The 17862-nt window shown below is 35.9% G+C and overlaps 1 protein-coding gene across 6 annotated transcripts in view; it reads left to right on the plus strand.

Annotated features, from left to right (window-relative positions):
* The window catches only part of CEP83 (centrosomal protein 83), a 154217-nt gene that overhangs the window by 79991 nt on the left and 56364 nt on the right, over nt 1-17862 (plus strand). For all 6 annotated transcript variants that reach the window (XR_008991949.1, XM_036891049.2, XM_036891048.2 and 3 more), the window contains 3 exons: nt 4603-4734; nt 9716-9967; nt 12819-12950. Coding sequence is in view for 5 of the 6 variants with exons in the window: in XM_036891049.2 (XP_036746944.2) it covers nt 4603-4734; nt 9716-9967; nt 12819-12950 (516 nt within the window). In the remaining variant the exon portion in view is untranslated. The remainder of the gene's footprint in view (nt 1-4602; nt 4735-9715; nt 9968-12818; nt 12951-17862) is intronic.

A 17862-nucleotide genomic window follows, 5' to 3' on the forward strand; every position in this document is an offset into this window, starting at 1 on the left:
TGTCCATCAGCGAAGTAAGATGCTATAGAGTCACTACTTGTCTTTGTGCTATACTGCATTCCCCCCCGCCATATTGTGTGTACTACTAATAATGCCCCTTTATCCCCTTACCCCTCCCTTCCCACCCATCCTCCCCAGTCCCTTTTCCTTTGGTAACTGTTAGTCCATTCTTGGGTTCTGTGAGTCTGCGGCTGTTTTGTTCCTTCGGTTTTTGCTTTGCTCTTATGCTCCACAGATGAGTGAAATCATTTGGTACTTGTCTTTCTCTGCCTGGCTTATTTCACTGAGCATAATACCCTCTAGCTCCATTCATGTTGCAAATGGTAGGATTTGTTTTCTTCTTATGGCTGAATAATATTCCATTGTATATATGTACCACATCTTCTTTATCCATTCATCTACTGATGGACACTTAGGTTGCTTCCATTTCTTGGCTGTTGTAAATAGTGCTGCGATAAACATAGGGGTGCATATGTCTTTTTGAATCTGGGTTCCTGTATTCTTAGGGTAAATTCCTAGGAGTGGAATTCCTGGGTCAAATGGTATTTCTATTTTTAGTTTTTTGAGGAACCTCTATACTGCTTTCCACAATGGTTGAACTAATTTACATTCCCACCAGCAGTGTAGGAGGGTTCCCCTTTCTCTACAACTTCGCCAACATTTGTTGTTGTTTGTCTTTTGGTTGGTGGTGATCCTTATTGATGTGAGGTCATATCTCATTGTGGTTTTAATTGGCATTTCTCTGATCATTAGTGATGTGGAGCATCTTTTCATGTGCCTGTTGCCCATCTGAATTTCTTTTTTGGAGAAGTATCTGTTCAGATCCTCTGCCCATTTTCTAATTGGTTTATTTGCCTTTTGGTTGTTGAGGCACATGAGCTCTTTATATATTTTGGATGTCAACCCCTTATTGGATATGTCAACTATGAATATGTTCTCCCTTACTGTAGGATGCCTTTTTGTTCTACTGATGGTGTTCTTTGCTGTACAGAAGGTTTTTAGTTTGATATAGTCCCACTTGTTCATTTTTGCTTTTGTTTCCCTTGCCTGGGGAGATATGTTCATGAAAAAGTTGCTCATGTTTATGTTCAAGAGAGTTTTGCCTATGTTTTCTTCTAAGAGTTTTATGGTTTCATGGCTTACATTCAGGTCTTTGATCCATTTCAAGTTTACTTTTGTGTATGGAGTTAGACAGTAATCCAGTTTCATTCTCTTGCATGTAGCTGTCCAGTTTTGCCCACACCAGTTGTTGAAGAGGCTGTCATTTCTCCATTGTATATCCATATCCATGGCTGCTTTATTGTATATTAATTGACCGTATATGTTTGAGTTTATATCTGTGCTCTCTATTCTGTTCCATTGGTCAATGGGTCTGTTCTCGAGCCAGTACCAAATTGTCTTGATTACTGTGGCTTTGTAGTAAAGCTTGAAGTTGGAAGTATAATCCCCCTGCTTTATTCTTCCTTCTCAGGATTTCTTTGGCTATTTGGGGTCTTGTGGTTCCAGATGAATTTTAGAACTATTTGCTCTCATTCGTTAAGAATGTTGTAGGTATTTTGATAGGGATTGCATTGAATCTGTAGATTGCTTTAGGCAGGATGGCCATTTTGACATATTAATTCTTCCTACCCAAGAGCATGGGATGAATTTCCATTTATTAGTGTCCTCTTTAATTTCTCTCAAGAGTGTCTTGTAGTTTTCAGCCTGTAGGTCTTTCACTGCTTGGTTAGGTTTATTCCTAGGTATTTTATTCTTTTTGATGCAATTGTGAATGGAATTGTTTTCCTGATTTCTCTTCCTTCTAGTTCATCATTAGTGCATAGGAATACAACAGATTTCTTTGTATTAATTTTGTATCCTACAGTGTTGCTGAATTCAGATATTAGGTCTAGTAGTTTTGGAGTGGATTCTTTAGGGTTTTTTATGTGCAATATCATGTCATCTGCAATCAGGGACAGTTTAACTTCTTCTTTACCAATCTGGATGCCTTTTATTTCTTTTTGTTGTCTGATTGCTGTGTCTAGGACCTCCAGAACCATGTTGAATAAAAGTGGGGAGAGTGGCATCTTAAAGGAAAAGCTTTCAGCTTCTCACTGTTAAATATGGTGTTGGCTGTGGCTTTGTTATATATGGCCTTTATTATGTTGAGGTGCTTGCCCTCTATACCCATTTTGTTGAGAGTTTTTATCATGAATAGGTATTGAATTTTGTCAAATGCTTTTTCAGCATCTAGAGTGATGATCGTGTGATTTTTGTCCTTCTTTTTATTGATATAGTGGGTGATGTTGATGGATTTTCGAATGTTGTACCATCCTTGCATCCCTGGGATGAATCCCACTTGATCATGATGTGTGATCCTCTTGATGTATTTTTGAATTCGGGTTGCTAATATTTTGTTGAGTATTTTTGCATCTATGTTCATCAGGGATGTTGGTCTGTAGTTTTCTTTTTTTGTGGTGCCTTTGTCTGGTTTTGGTATTAGAGTGATGCTGGCTTCATAGAATGAGTTTGGAAGTATTCCCTCCTCTTATTTTTCAGAAAACTTTAAGGAGAATGGGTATTATGTCTTCTGTAAATGTCTAATAAAATTTATCAGTGAAGCCATCTGGTCCAGTGGTTTTGTTCTTGGGTAGTTTTTTGATTACCGATTCAATTTCATTGCTCTTAATAGGTCTGTTCAGATTTTCTGTTTCTTCCTGGGTTAGTCTTAAAGGTTGTATTTTTCTAAAAAGAAAGGTGTGTATTTCTTCTAGGTTATCCAGAAAGTAAGTAATTTATATAGAAGGAACTATGCGTTTTTCTTCATGTGGCTGTGAAAGGCTTGATGAAAAGCACTACTTCCTTACTCAGAGGCCCTATAATAGGTTCCCTTCTTACTCAGAGTCCTCATAGTGGTCTGTAAGGCTGCAGAGGATTGGAGCTCATTACCTCTCTGACTTCTTTCCTCCCACCACATTGGCCCCCTTGATGTTTCTTTGGCACTCCAGGAATGGTGCAGTTTAAGAGTCTTTGCTCTAGCTATTACCTCTGCCTTGAACACTCCTTCCAGATTATCACTTTACCAACCTTCATTGACCAACTCCTGCCTTCATTTAATATTGCAGTGTGTCTTTCCTATCACTCCTTTGACCTTTGGGTCCCCACTTACTCTTCTTTATATTTTTCTCTGGTACTTACCATTGTCTAATATGATATATAATAATTATTGTACCTTTGAAAATTTTTTCCTCTTTTACCACCTCTAAAATGTAAGTTGCATGAGAGAAGGAATCTGGCTCACTGTTACATTTCAAATTCCACAAACAGTTCCAAGCATATAGTAAGTGCTCAGTTAATATTTGTTGAATGAAAGAATGAATTTCATGCAACCTCAAAGAAGTAAAAACTTGTTAACAGTTTTCCTTCAGATTGAGATAAGTCTCCTTATATGAAATGTTGGTATAATATGACTAAATGTTTAATAAAGGAAACAGGAAAAAATGAGAGATATCATGACTCTGCTGTACATTTTATATATATAACCTTACTTAACAAATATACTGTGCCTTGCACATAACAAAAGAGTATTGTCCCCTTCAAAATGGACCCCTTTGGAAAGCCGTAGTCTAGTGATGCTGCAAGTGCACAGAACAGTTGTGGAATCCTCTTATCGAAGTGGATTACTGGCTTGATAGTGTCATCTTGTGAATGTCCTCCTGCTGGATAACCAAAGCGTTAAGGTTTGAGGGTAGATTTAATTTTTGGATGTAAAAAAAATCACTAAGGTAGGCGATCAGGTTAAGTAAAAACATTAAAAAATATCAAAAGAAAGTATGTCTCTAATAAAATCATGAAACCCATTTTCTTGGGTTGTAAACTGGCCTTGAAGAGAAATCTTGCAAATGAAGATTTACAGTGAGCTGCCTTGTTACTTCATTTCCTAAGCATGTTGTTTTAATTTCCTGATGCATGGAATTCCTTTATCTTTCTCCTCTCTTGCCTAAGTTGAGTTTAAGAGTGCCAGCAATTTTTTAATGTTAGGAAGTATAGGTAGCATGCCAGGGGATTTCATGTGTTTCTAGTTAGTCAGGAGAGTTGGTGCTATACACTGTCTTCAGACTGATAACGAGTTAAAACTGTCATCATAATATTTGATTGAACCTTAAGTTAGTGTATTAACTATTTCAAATAATCTCTCATCCACTTTGATTTCACCCTGACTTTAAGAGGATGTTTTTTATATTTTAATAGAGAATTAATTTTTTAAATCTAACTGTATTTTGAAAGGTATACTGTATTCTTAAATATTATTTTATTAAGCCCAAGGTCAAAACTTTTGACATGCTACACATTTTTATCATTATAAGAACCAGTGCAGACATAAGGTTAGTTGAATGGTAATTTGCTTTATGGGTAACTTTTCAGGAATGCACTAATTCTCTATGTAGGTTACTTGTCATAAAAACGTCAACATTTATTTACAATTCTGTTAAGCTTATATGTTACTTTTAGAATGGCTTTCAGTATGATACAGTTTAAAATTATATTTGCAAAAGTGATTTTGGAATGAGTACAAATTTCATTTAAAAATCTGTGATACATTGCTGTCTCCATTTTATTTAGGAAGTTGAAAAGTACAGAGCTGAATACAATAAGCTTCGCTATGAACATACATTTCTCAAATCAGAATTTGAACACCAGAAAGGAGAATTTGCACGTACTTTAGAAGAAGAAAAAATAAAATATGAATCAGAGGTAAGTGATTGATTACATTAGTCATTATGGCTTCTAGTCAATAAAATTTTATCATCATACATGTTTTGTAATTCCCAAGTTAGAGTTGATTGCACAATTAAGTTTTGTTAATGGCAAAGTATTTGTCATGATTTCACCTGCTCAATTGTACCATTTTTCTTGTGAATGTTCTTTTTTGGCTTTTAGATTTTCCTGTTCTTTTTCTCCTTTATTTTGCTCCAGTCAGTGGAGATAGACAAAGTCTCTTTTCTCACATAGCCACAGAGATAGAGTTCTCTTTGCAAATACAGTTCATGCTATTCCTTATCACTGTTCCTTCTATACTGTTAGGAACCAAACCACATCCAGGATGGTTCTGGCTGTCTGCCCATGCACCTTGTTTCCACTGATACCAACAAGGGTTTAAAACTTAGGGTACACCCATCACCTTCGAAGTGTGCCTTGTTCTTTGTAACACCTGCACCTGCAGCTTTCTCTCTGCTGCCCACAGCATGTACCCACCCCTGCTCTATCTCTGTTGTTTTTGGCAGTCTTTCTAATCATTTTGTGGTTTGTCTCCTAATTTTTCTGAGAACAGGGTTTGTGTTTCTCGAGAAGTTCTTCATGTTGCTTTTAGGTGATTTTTCAGGATGGAAAGAGAAAAATACCAATATTATCATGCTGTATTCAAATGAGAAACCCAGTGCTAAAACTGAAGGAACAAAATAGCAGCAGACTCAGAGACTCCAAGAAGGGACTACTGGTTACCAAAGGGGAAGGGTGTGGGAGGGCAGGTGGGGAGGGAGGGAGAAGGGGATTGAGGGTTATTATGTTTAGTACACATGGTGTGGGGGATCACGGGGAAAACAGTGTAGCACAGAGAAGGCAAATAGTGAATCTGTGGCATCTTACTACACTTTTGGACAGTGACTGCATTGGGGTATGTAGGGGACTTGATAATATGGGTAAATGTAGTAACCACATTGTTTTTTCATGTGAGTGAAACCTTCATAAGAATGTATATCAATACCTTAATAAAAAATTTTAAAAAAAGAAAAATCCAATGCTAATTGAATTTGTTAAAAATAGCATGGTATCTGTAGTTATGTGAAACATTTTATGTATAACTATATCTTTATTATATATTTATTTCATTGTCTTTATTTGGAATTAAGAGTTAAAATATACTGACCTTCCTTTTCTGCTTACTAATTGGATCAAACTGATTTATCAGTAAGCAAGCTGTTCCATGGTTGTTCATTATGTAATAAGCTGTATAAACTTTGGATCATTTGAGTCTGATAGTAAATACAGTACCACAATAAATATTTATGATAGTCCTATGTTTAAAAAATTCTTCATATCTTTAAATGTTTTATTTGCATTTGATCTCATATCTATAATAGAAGATCTCATATTCTAGAAGATGTGGCAAAGCTTTCTGATTTTTTCCATTTTAAATGATAACATTGAAGCACATCATAAGTGGCTTGCTCAAAGTCTCACAGAAAGTCAGTAGCCAGGTTAACAGTAGAACTTAGGTAGCCCAGCTCCCTGTCCAGAGTTCTAAGTTTGAAATTACCAGTGATTTGAAGTTGCCACATTAATAGGGGCCATCCAATAGCTATAATTCTGTTGAGAGACAGTTTATCTGGCCTTCATATGTTTATGAAAGGTTTTGAATCTGTATTTATGACAGATTTAAAGGAACTGTATATTAAAGTTTTCTTGTGAAAAATAGCTAGAAAAGTAAAACTTTCTGGTAAGACCGGAATTCACATTTCTCATGATAATCAGAATTATGAAGAATGTATGAAAGCAGATACTTTGTCTTATGAAAATGGTAGTATCGTGATTTCTGAATGCATTTGGTTCTAAATACATTATTAAGTCTGGGATTTCATACAGATGAAATTCTAAAGTTGCATATATAGACATTATTTAAGAGTCATCCTCCAATTTAACAATTTAAACTGGTATAAAATATATTTGTACTAAAATTAATTGGATTTCCTTGGGCAAAAGTCTCCCAAATTGAAGTTAAATATTTTACAGTATGAGTTATCTGGTGGATTGATTTTGGCAAGCTTTCAGAAGGGCTTTATGAAATTTCATTCATTAAAATTCTCTTTGTGAATTCAGTTTAAAATATCTCCAAAATTAAACATATTTTAATATGTAAAAATTAAAATATTTTAGATGTTCATTTAGTGTGACATCTGGAACTGGCTTAATTTCTGTGTTTATCAGTGTCCTCTTGTGTAAAATGGTGTTAACAAAAGTACCTATCTAATGGAGTTGTGAGGATTTAATGAATTAATATGTGTCAAGTGCTTTTTAGATAAGTACCTAGCACATACTGTAAGCATTCAGTTAATGCTAGCTATTATTATTATTATTTAAAATTCCACATCCTCAGATTTCTTCAGGATGTTTATCCTGTCTTTTACTTTAGCATGCTCGAGTTTTCAGTGTCAGATCTGCACTTTAATATTACTCTAAATAGTTCATTACAGTGCCTGCATCTCCCACCTTCATCTCACACCCAGCATTTGACAGCTCTACTTTCAGATGTTCTCTGCTCTGACTTTTTTAATTAGTCATAGTTACCTTTCTTTTACTACCCTCATGACCATGGTAGCGCTCGGGACCTGAAAAAAGCGTGCGTTTTACTATTCCTATTTTCTGTTCAGTCTGAGTAGAATTCTTTTTAAGACACTGAGTGAATATCACCTAATTTCCCAGCAGTTTTTGTGTCACACCTCTAGTATTTCCGTAACTGTGTCTGGGGGTAAGTAACATAGTTCTGAGAACTGCTTTGTTCTCATGATTGTCATTCTCTTACTAGGGAAAAAACAGGAGGAGTATAAGGAAAGGAGATGGTACTTCCAAAATCAGATTAAAATATGAACTTTAAATATATAATGTAAAATGCTACTGTCTTCTTACTTTAAGTAGATTGACAAAATGTTTTTGTATTCCATCATTAATTTAGGAAAAATTAATTCTAGTACACACTGGGGTAAAGGGTGGTGATCACCAGTTTTGGTAGGAACGATTTGATATTGAATTTTGGTTTACGATTTACATTACAAATGTGAGATCTAATCCTGACTGTCATGAACTACCTCAGTTCATAGCTTCCTCTGGCACTTCAGTATCACACAGATGCCTCTCAAAACTACTGGAGAAAGCAATAATATAGGAAACATGCTTGTCAAGAACATTAGATCTGAGACTTCATATATAAAATGGAGACGAGATATTATTGTTACTAAATACAATTTTATGTGTAGTAGACTTAGCTCAGCACTTGATCCATAATAAACCATTGTCTAAAACTGAGTCACACATTACTGCTGACCTAGATAAGCTGCTACACCTCTAATATAGCACATTAAAACTATTTGAGTTAACATCATGCAAAAACTAAATGATATCTTAAAGATTATCCAGTTCCAGTCCTTCATTTTAACCTCATTTTCACTTTGATACCCAAGTGAAAAAGTGACTTGCACAAAGTCACACAGCAAGCTTGCAGGATGAGAAAACAGAGGGAGAAAGGTAGGTAGGGACCAAACCCCGAAGATAATGTTTATTTGTAGAGGGTAGGAGGAAAAATAGGAGAGACATACTAATTAGTTGGGCTTTTGAGGGCTTGACTCTGAATCCTACAGATGCTTTCGGAAATAAATTTTATTTTCTGGAAAAAAAAAGTTGTTCTACCTGCTAGGTAGCTCTAATTATATTTCCCATTGACATCTTTAATTCGTCATGCCCAGAACCAGATTGGAGTCACTGCATGTTAAAACTGAGAAGGATCTTGGAGGACCTCCAGTCTAACTCCTCATTTTACAGATAAGAAAAACAGATTCTGCCCTGGTGTGGAAGTCTCACATTTCGTAGATTCGCTTATAGCGGTGCTAGCCATCAGTCGTCTCTGGGCCACTTTTGCCTAGGTTGCAGAGCATTACTTGAAGTCCTTTTGGCTTAGAGTGAGCCTTCTAGCTTATTCTGGCTACAAACAACCCCTGGTGATTAGAGCAATGGTTTCTAATTTTTCTTTAACTGCTGAATCCCTTCTTTAAGTTGAATGATCTGAAGAAACCCATGTGTAAGAAGAGGAGCTAGCTGCTCTGATTAACAACAAAGATTAGTTGGTGGTGGTGGTAGGGGGTAGATAGTTGAGGAGATTAGGAAAGGGAAAGAAAGAGTTTTGCCCTGATTACTAGGTACCCTTATTCCTCTAGGTAAGGGGTGTCTGAAGTACCTGAGTGGTCAGGAGGCAATTTGTAACCCACTGATTTGGAGGCCCACAGGATCCAGCACCGATGGTTGGCATGAATGAGAAGCCCCTCGGTGTTTCTGCTCAACAAGCTTCCCAGTGACTTTTACACATGCCCTTGAGTCATGAATTTTACTTGAGTCTAAGAATTAAGAACTAGGCCGTCAGTACATCTATGGCTTTAATAGACTCAGCTTTGATCTAAAAACTCTCATCAGTCTACATTTGTAGTTACTTACATGGACAACCAGCTTTTTTGTGATTAAGTGCCTTGGAATAGAATTTTATTAGTATAGACATTGCCCAAGAATTACTGTCACACGAGGAAAAGCTTAGCAGTAATCAGCATATTGATCTTGCATGAACTATAATATTCTGATAAATTTTTAAATACTTGACATATTTTTAATAATTATTTTCATAAATTATTTATAATTTTGAATTTTAGTCAGCAACAGATGAACCCCTGTGCTGGATCCCATGGGTTGATACAGAGGGAAAACAGGACAAGGTCCTTGCCCTCGCATTTGGGTCACGCTGATGTGCAGAATGAAGAAAATGATATTTTAGATTGTTCTCCTTTGTACTTCATTTCACTATCTGAGCTTTCTTTTCAATATTGTGCCATTTCAAATTAATTTACTGACTTGTAAAGCATGTTCATGATTGAAAATTATTAAAAAATAAGTTGTATGCTTTCTTTCAAATTATTATTAGGTGGCAAGACTGGAGAAAGATAAAGAAGAACTACATAACCAGCTATTTAGTGATGATCCCTCAAGAGACAACAAACGAGTAGAGAAGATTGTTCAAGAGAAAGTCCATTTGTGTCAGAAATTAGCAGGTTTACAGGCTGAAGTAGCAGAATTAAGGGCTGAAAAAGAGAATTCTGGTGCTCAGGTTGAGAATGTCCAAAGGATTCAGGTGCGGCAGTTGGCTGAGATGCAGGCTACAGTCAGATCCCTGGAGGTAAGGTTTTAATTGATTCCCGGTAGAATATGGCATACTTTTTTTTTAATGCAATTGACAAGCCTTTGATTTTTAGAGCATAAATGTGCTCACCAATGTAATGCTGACGCATTTCTGGAATCTCAAGAGTATACTTTTTGCAAAGAAGAAAGCTATTGATCCATAAGCAACAGCTATACTACTATATTTACAAAGGGATTACTTACTCTGGGAATCACGTCACCTATCTGAAATGATTTAACTGTTATAATACTGCATAGTAGAATATACAAAAATCCAAAAAAAGTTTGAGTTTACAAAGACTACAGTCATTCAAACCAGAAAGAACAGTTTCCTCCTAGGTAGTTATCTCCTTATCCTGAGATTCAAGACCTTAAAGTCCTAAGTCCTGTTTAAACAGAAGCTTATGACAGCTTCTTGCCAGAGTAATAAAATTCTGCCTGGTTACTAATGCACGAAAGATTTTACTGAAATTATTTTCCTGAGTTCATTAGAGAAAGATAATAACTGGCAGAGCTACACTGGTACTCCTAGAGGTATTCTCTTATGAAAATTCTTAGTTTCCATTGTTGGAGGGGAAGAACTTTTTTTCATACTGTTAGGTTCAGTAGTTGGGAGTTGTGAATTAAACTGACAACAGACAGATTAGCAAAAGAAAAGGCAAATTTTTATCCATAATGTACACAGGAATTCACAGAAAAATGTGATTCAAATTACTCATTAAAATTTGGGACTTATACATACCATCTTAACTGGGAAAGGAGAGGGGGAGAAAGATCCTTTGTGGAAAACAAAAGAGTTTTAGGAAAGAGAAATGGGCCCTTAGGAAAACAGATGGGAGATGTGATGGGTTTGTGACAATGCTTGTGTAGGCGAATTGTTATCCAGGTGTTGACTTCTTGTCTTCCTCAGTAGGAGTGTCTTCCCTGGTTATAAAACCTCTGGGAATTACAACTGGGATTGAAAACAGTTCAATTCTTTTTGGAGGCTCTGCATTTAGGTAGATAAAGGAGTTCTGGAAAAAACCTTTTCCTGTGTCTGTTGATTCTCAAAATAGCTTTTTGCCACAGTGGCATATTCTGGACCCCTTCATAATCTTTTTCAGATGGTTTTACTCCTCTTAGTTCTTAGTGTCTAACATGTAGCAAATATGCTAGTTTAATTGTTTTGATTTATCTTGAACAATCCAAATATTTGTGCAATGATTTGAGTTGAAGGGAAGTTAGCGGGCACATAGTTTATAATTAAAATCCAATAACCAAATCTAAAATACAGTTGACCCTTGAATGACACCGATTTGAATGGCACAGGCCCACTTATATGTGGATTTTTTTCAGTAAATAGATTGGAAAATGTTTTCAAGATTTGGGACAATTTGAAAAGACATTTTCCTTTAGCTTTAGTATGAGAATACAGTATATAATACAACGTACAAAATATGTGCTAATCAAATGTTTATGTTGTTGGTAAGCCTCCCAGTCAACAGTAGGCTATCAGTAGTTAATTTTGGGAGGAGTTAAAAGTTACATATAGATTTTTGATTGCACGGAGCAGGGGTCACTACCCTAACCCCTGTGCTGTTTCAGGGTCAATTTAGTGATTTTTTTTCCAGGCAGTAAACTGGTACAAGGAGTCCACTGATATGTTTTGAAGAGTAGAAGTCACCTTTTTATTTTTTAGATGAAGTTTCTAGCAGTATTTACTGGTTTCCTGAACTAAAGCTGTCAGTATTATTGGACCTGAGACATAAGGCAATTCAGAATGAGACTGTGTCTGTTGCCATCTTTCCATCCTTAATGTATTTACACAGTGACAGAATAAGTAGGATGATTGCAACTGAATATAGTATATGGTCCCAATATGAAACCGTATTGTTGAGGTCATTTAGAGTGATTATTTTCAGGACAAGGTGAATGATGACAAAAGACGGGAGGTTCATTTGTGATATTTTCAAAAGAGCCTATATTTAACATTTGTCAGATGAAATGAAAACACATGACTGCAAGCATTTCGTTCTTCCTTATTTTTTTTTTTTGCTTACTATTGTGCCCAAAGAATATCATTTTATATTTGAGGAAATCATTTTTCTCTGAATTATTTGCTGAATACACTCCTTACCATATTTAAGATATATAGGAAATGAGATGTTACAAAACTGAAGCTTATTCTTTAAATGCAAATGTTTTAATTTTAACTATTTTAAGTAGAATTATTTTTTTAAAGCACTTAGCGTTCCCTCCCTAATTAAAGAGTACTGTGAGTATTACCAACCAGAAATTTTCTTCACAACTTAAGAATTAAGAATCTTTATTATGGTATGAAGCCAAGAGCTATTCAGTCCATACTTCCAAAGGCTCCAGATTAGTTGAGGACTTTGAATTCCTAAATCTGTTTTTTTTTTTTTAATCTCTACTGAGTTTAGATTTTCAGTTTTCTCACTTATTACTACTACAAATGAGCCCTATCTTCTACCTTCCAGTATGCTTATTCATATTTTCTGTGGACCTGAAATCTCCAGAAATGTTTGTTCAAATTATGTCGGCAGTAAACAGGCATTAAGTGAGTGGGTTAGGCATTTTCTGCCCTGAGGGAAGTGTGTGTTTTATTCTGTTGGTGGCTGTTGATATGTTTGTTCATATACCTTTGTTGCAAATTTTCTGGAGCAAATGTCTTCCATGTGAATTCTACCTATTACTTTGAGAAAACCCTAGGTACTTTGGCAGATGTTAATATTGTTGAAGTTCTGGATAATTTTGGATAGTATGATTATATGTATTTTTTAAATAGTGCTTATTTTTATGTAATTGCAAAAATTATGAACAAATTTTAAAATACTTTGTTCTGATAAAAGGCTGAAAAACAGTCAGCTAAACTACAGGCTGAATGCTTGGAAAAGGAGCTACAATCAAGCAATGAACAAAATAATAATTTAATCAGTAAATTGCATAAAGCTGAACGGGAAATAAATACATTGACCAGTGAAGTAAGTGTTCTTATGTTTCTACTCCATTCTTTATAGAATGTTTGATACTATATAATGACAAATACATTTTGTTTCAAGAGTTGAGTCCTTTATATTAAAATCTTCTTTTATCCTATTATTCTACCTTCCAGTTCTTACCACCTCCGCTGTGACCATTCTAGTCCAAGCCATGATCTCTCTATAGCCCCCTAACTGGTTTCTTTTCTCTCTATACATTCAGAGCTCTGTGTGGTCTGGCCTCTGCAATCTTTCCACAGCCATCACAGTCCATTTCCCTCCTGTTCTCTCTGCTCCAGTCTCCCTGGCTTTCTCACTCTTCTTGAGAAAGCTTACTTGTACCTTGGGGCTCTTGCCCACCTGGCTTGGTCTGCCCTCACATACCTACATAAGTTGCTTCCTCACTTCTTTCAGATGTCACCTTATCGGTGAGGTCTTCTTATCTTTGTTTTGTGAAGTACCATCTTCCCCTTCCTGTGCCTTACTCTCATCCTTCTTACCTGCTTTATTGCTTTTCTTCATAGCTCTTAACACTGTCTGATATATTTCTTTTTTCTCTCTCCTTTTTTCCCCACCCCCTTTTCCCTTAACCAAATATAAGCACCAAGAGAGCAGGGACATTGTTTTTATTACTGCTGTATTTCCAGCTTCTGGGATAATGCATGGTAGGGACTCGGTTAAATATCTGTTAAATGATTAATATTAGCAACATGATCTGCATTTGTTATTTTTTCAAGAATATGATGGTTTGAATATCTTTTATATATAGTTTTCTCAGGAACTCACAGGGTTTTTTCCCTCCACAGATGCAATTTAGGTATGGAATCCAGTAACCAAAAATAGGATAGCAGTTCTATTTATTTTCTATAATACTGTAGTGAATAAGAATATCAGTGCTGGAGTCAGAAAAACTGGATTCAAATTCCATTTCTTCCTCCTTACTAGCTGTGTGACTTTGGACATTGTACTTTTTCTCTGAAAACTTTAGTGTTTTCCTTTATAAAATGAGACTAATTCCTACTTCACAGAGTATGGCAAAGATGAAATGAGATACTGTGCATAAAGCACTTAGAATAATTTCTAATATATAATCACCCAAATATTACCTGTTATTATTAGAAATACTTGGGATATTTCTCTAAGAACTTGGAAATAAGACTAGTTTCTGAATCAGTGAAATCATGTTTTTCTATCAGAGCAGTCATGTAAACTCACCTCAAAAAAACAAAATGGCTCCTAGACCAGAAGGAACTTACTGTGTAGCCTTGTACAAATATATGAATTTATCTAAAGGAGTAATGTATCTATAAGTTCCTTGACCAAAGGATAACTTGAGAAGACTCAGGCAGTGTTTATGACAGAGGGAAGAGAGAATTAGTAGAATGGTAAGTATTCTGGTCCCACTAAAGAGATAATTCTTGCTGTAGAAAGAATACACCAAGCTGTTTTAATTTGTGGCTATGAAACAATTCATCTCATTCCATTTGTTCTGATTGCAGTATCACCAAACAACTTTTTGTTATTTGACTTCCCATGTAATTTTGCCTATAGGGAGAGAATGCTCTGGTTCGTCAAGACTTAGAACTAAGTCTAGTTTCCATTGTAGTTTTTTTCTTATAATTAATAAACTGACATTCTGATTTCATAGATCACTCTGAAAATTTTATTAATGTGAGTCTAACTGTGAGAGTCTTCTTTAAGTGTGTTGATAAAATTAGATTTCTGTGTCTCAAAGGTTGTATGTATTAGATGTCACCCTTGGGAGATGGTATACCCAGTCTTTTCCAAGGCAAACACATACTCTTTTATGTTTACAGATTATATGTCTAGTGAAGTTTAAAATTTTTGTTAGAATCTCTACGTAGTTAACAAAATGGTTTTGTAGCCAATGTATCAATTAATTCATTAGATATGGCTGACACAAGAAACAATAAGGGAAAATTGGGCAATAAGGTTTTAATTGTTAAAATTATTTTAATTCAAGTGTAGCCTTCTAATCTAGTTCACAGATTGAGGTGCAGATATAATTAAAAGTTAAAAACTGCCATATTGGAGGATGTGTTGAAGTGCAATGGAAAAGTCCATGGGTTTTGAACTAAATGAATCATTTTTCAATCCTGAGTCAGTTGTTTCACCTACCACCTATGTGACTTCTTATTTGCTTAACTTTTAAGTAGGGATAATACCTATCATTTACAGGATTTTTGTTAAAGATAACACAATAAATAGTAGCTGGTAAAGAAAATGATAATGGCAGCAATTATACCCTAGTTATATCTTTAAATGAGAAAGTGATCCAAAGAATACAGAATTTTGAGTCCATTGACTAGTTCCTCATTGTATCAATAATTGTGTTTCTAACTTTTTTTTGTATCATTAATCTACAATTACATGAGGAACATTATGTTTACTAGACTCTCCCCATAACCAAGTCCCCCCCACAAACCCCATTACAGTCATTGTCCATCAGCGTAGTAAGATGCTGTAGAATCACTACTTGTCTTCTCTGTATTGCACAGCCCTCCCTGTGACCCCCCAAATTATACATGCTAATCATAACGCCTCCTTTCTTTTTCCCCCCTGCCTTACCCCTCCCTTCCCACCCATCCTCCCCAGTCCCTTTCAGTTTGGTAACTGTTTGTCCTTTCTTGGGTTCTGTGATTCTGCTCCTGTTTTGTTCCTTTAGTTTTTTCTTTATTCTTATACTCCACATATGAGTGAAATCATTTGGTACTTGTCTTTCTCCACCTGGCTTATTTCACTGAGCATAATACCCTCCAGCTCCATCCATGTTGTTGCAAATGGTAGGATTTGTTTTCTTCTTATGGGTGAATAATATTCCATTGTGTATATGTACCACATCTTCTTTATCCATTCATCTACTGATGGACACTTAGGTTGCTTCCATTTCTTGGCTATTGTAAATAGTGCTGCCATAAACATAGGGGTTCATACGTCTTTTTCAAACTGGGCTGCTGAATTCTCAGGGTAAATTCCTAGAAGTGGAATTCCTGGGTCAAATGGTATTTCTATTTTGAGCTCTTTGAGGAACCTCCATACTGCTTTCCACAATTGTTGAGCTCGTTTACATTCCTACCAGCAGTGTAGGAGGGTTCCTCTTTCTCTACAACTTCGCCAACATTTGTTGTTGTTTGTCTTTTGGTTGGTGGTGATCCTTACTGGTGTGAGGTGATATCTCATTGTGGTTTTAATTTGCATTTCTCTGATGATTAGTGATGTGGAGCATCTTTTCATGTGCCTGTTGGCCATCTGAATTTCTTCTTTGGAGAAGTGTTTGTTCAGCTCCTCTGCCCATTTTTTAATTGGATTATTTGCTTTTTGTTTGTTGAGGTACGTGAGCTCTTTATATATTTTGGATGTCAAGCCTTTATTGGATCTGTCATTTATGAATATATTCTCCCGTACTGTAGGACGCCTTTTTGTTCTATTGGTGGTGTCCTTTGCTGTACAGAAGCTTTTCAGCTTGACATAGTCCCACTTGTTCATTTTTGCTTTTGTTTTCCTTGCCTGGGGAGATATGTTCATGAAGAAGTCGCTCATGTTTATGTCCAGGAGATTTTTGCCTATGTTTTTTTTCTAAGTGTTTAATGTTTTCATGACTTACATTCAGGTCTTTGATCCATTTCAAATGTACTTTTGTGTGTGGAGTTAGACAATGATCCAGTTTCATTCTCTTATATGCAGCTGTCCAGTTTTGCCAACACCAGCTGTTGAAGAGGCTGTCATTTCCCCATTGTATGTCCATGGCTCCTTTATCGTATATTAATTGACTATATATGTTTGGGTTAATATCTGGACTCTCTATCCTGTTCCACTGATCTGTGGCTCTGTTCTTGTGTCAGTGCCAAATTGTCTTGATTACTGTGGCTTTGTAGTAGAGCTTGAAGTTGGGATGTGAGATCCCCCTGCCTTACTCTTCCTTCTCAGGATTGCTTTGGCTATTTGGGGTCTTTGGTGGTTCCATATGAATTTTAGAACTATTTGTTCCAGTTCGTTGAAGAATGCTGTTGGTATTTTGCTAGGGATTGCATTGAATCTGTAGATTGCTTTAGGCAGGATGGCCATTTTGACAATATTAATCCTTCCTAGCCAAGAGCATCAGATGAGTTTCCATTTGTTAGTGTCCTCTTAAATTTCTCTTGAGAGTGTCTTGTAGTTTTCAGGGTATAGGTCTTTCACTTCTTTGGTTAGGTTTATTCCTAGGTATTTTATTCTTTTTGATGCAATTATGAATGGAATTGTTTTTCTGATTTCTCTTTCTGCTAGTTCATTGTTAGTGTATAGGAAAGCAACAGATTTCTGTGTAGTAATTTTGTATCCTGCAACTTTGCTGAATTCAGATATTAATTAGTTCTGGTAGTTTTGGAGTGGAGTCTTTAGCATTTTTTATGTACAATATCATGTTATCTGCAAATAGTGACAGTTTGACTTCTTCTTTACCAATCTGGATTCCTTGTATTTTTTTGTTGTGTCTGATTGCTGTGGCTAGGACCTCCAGTACTATGTTGAATAACAGTGGGTAAAGTGGGCATCCCTGTCTTGTTCCCGATCTCAGAGGAAAAGCTTTCAGCTTCTCGCTGTTCAGTATGATGTTGGCTGTGGGTTTATCATATATGGCCTTTATTATGTTGAGGTACTTGCCCTCTGTACCCATTTTGTTGAGAGTTTTTATCATGAGTGGATGTTGAATTTTGTCGAATGCTTTTTCAGCATCTATGGAGATGATCATATGGTTTTGGTCTTTCTTTTTGTTTATGTGGTGTATGATGTTGATGGAGTTTCGAATGTTGTACCATCCTTGCATCCCTGAGATGAATCCCACTTGGTCATGGTGTATGATCCTCTTGATGTATTTTTGAATTCGGTTTGCTAATATTTTGTTGAGTATTTTTGT

This window comes from Manis pentadactyla, chromosome 10 (genome assembly GCF_030020395.1).
Source record: "Manis pentadactyla isolate mManPen7 chromosome 10, mManPen7.hap1, whole genome shotgun sequence".
NCBI lineage: Eukaryota > Metazoa > Chordata > Mammalia > Pholidota > Manidae > Manis > Manis pentadactyla.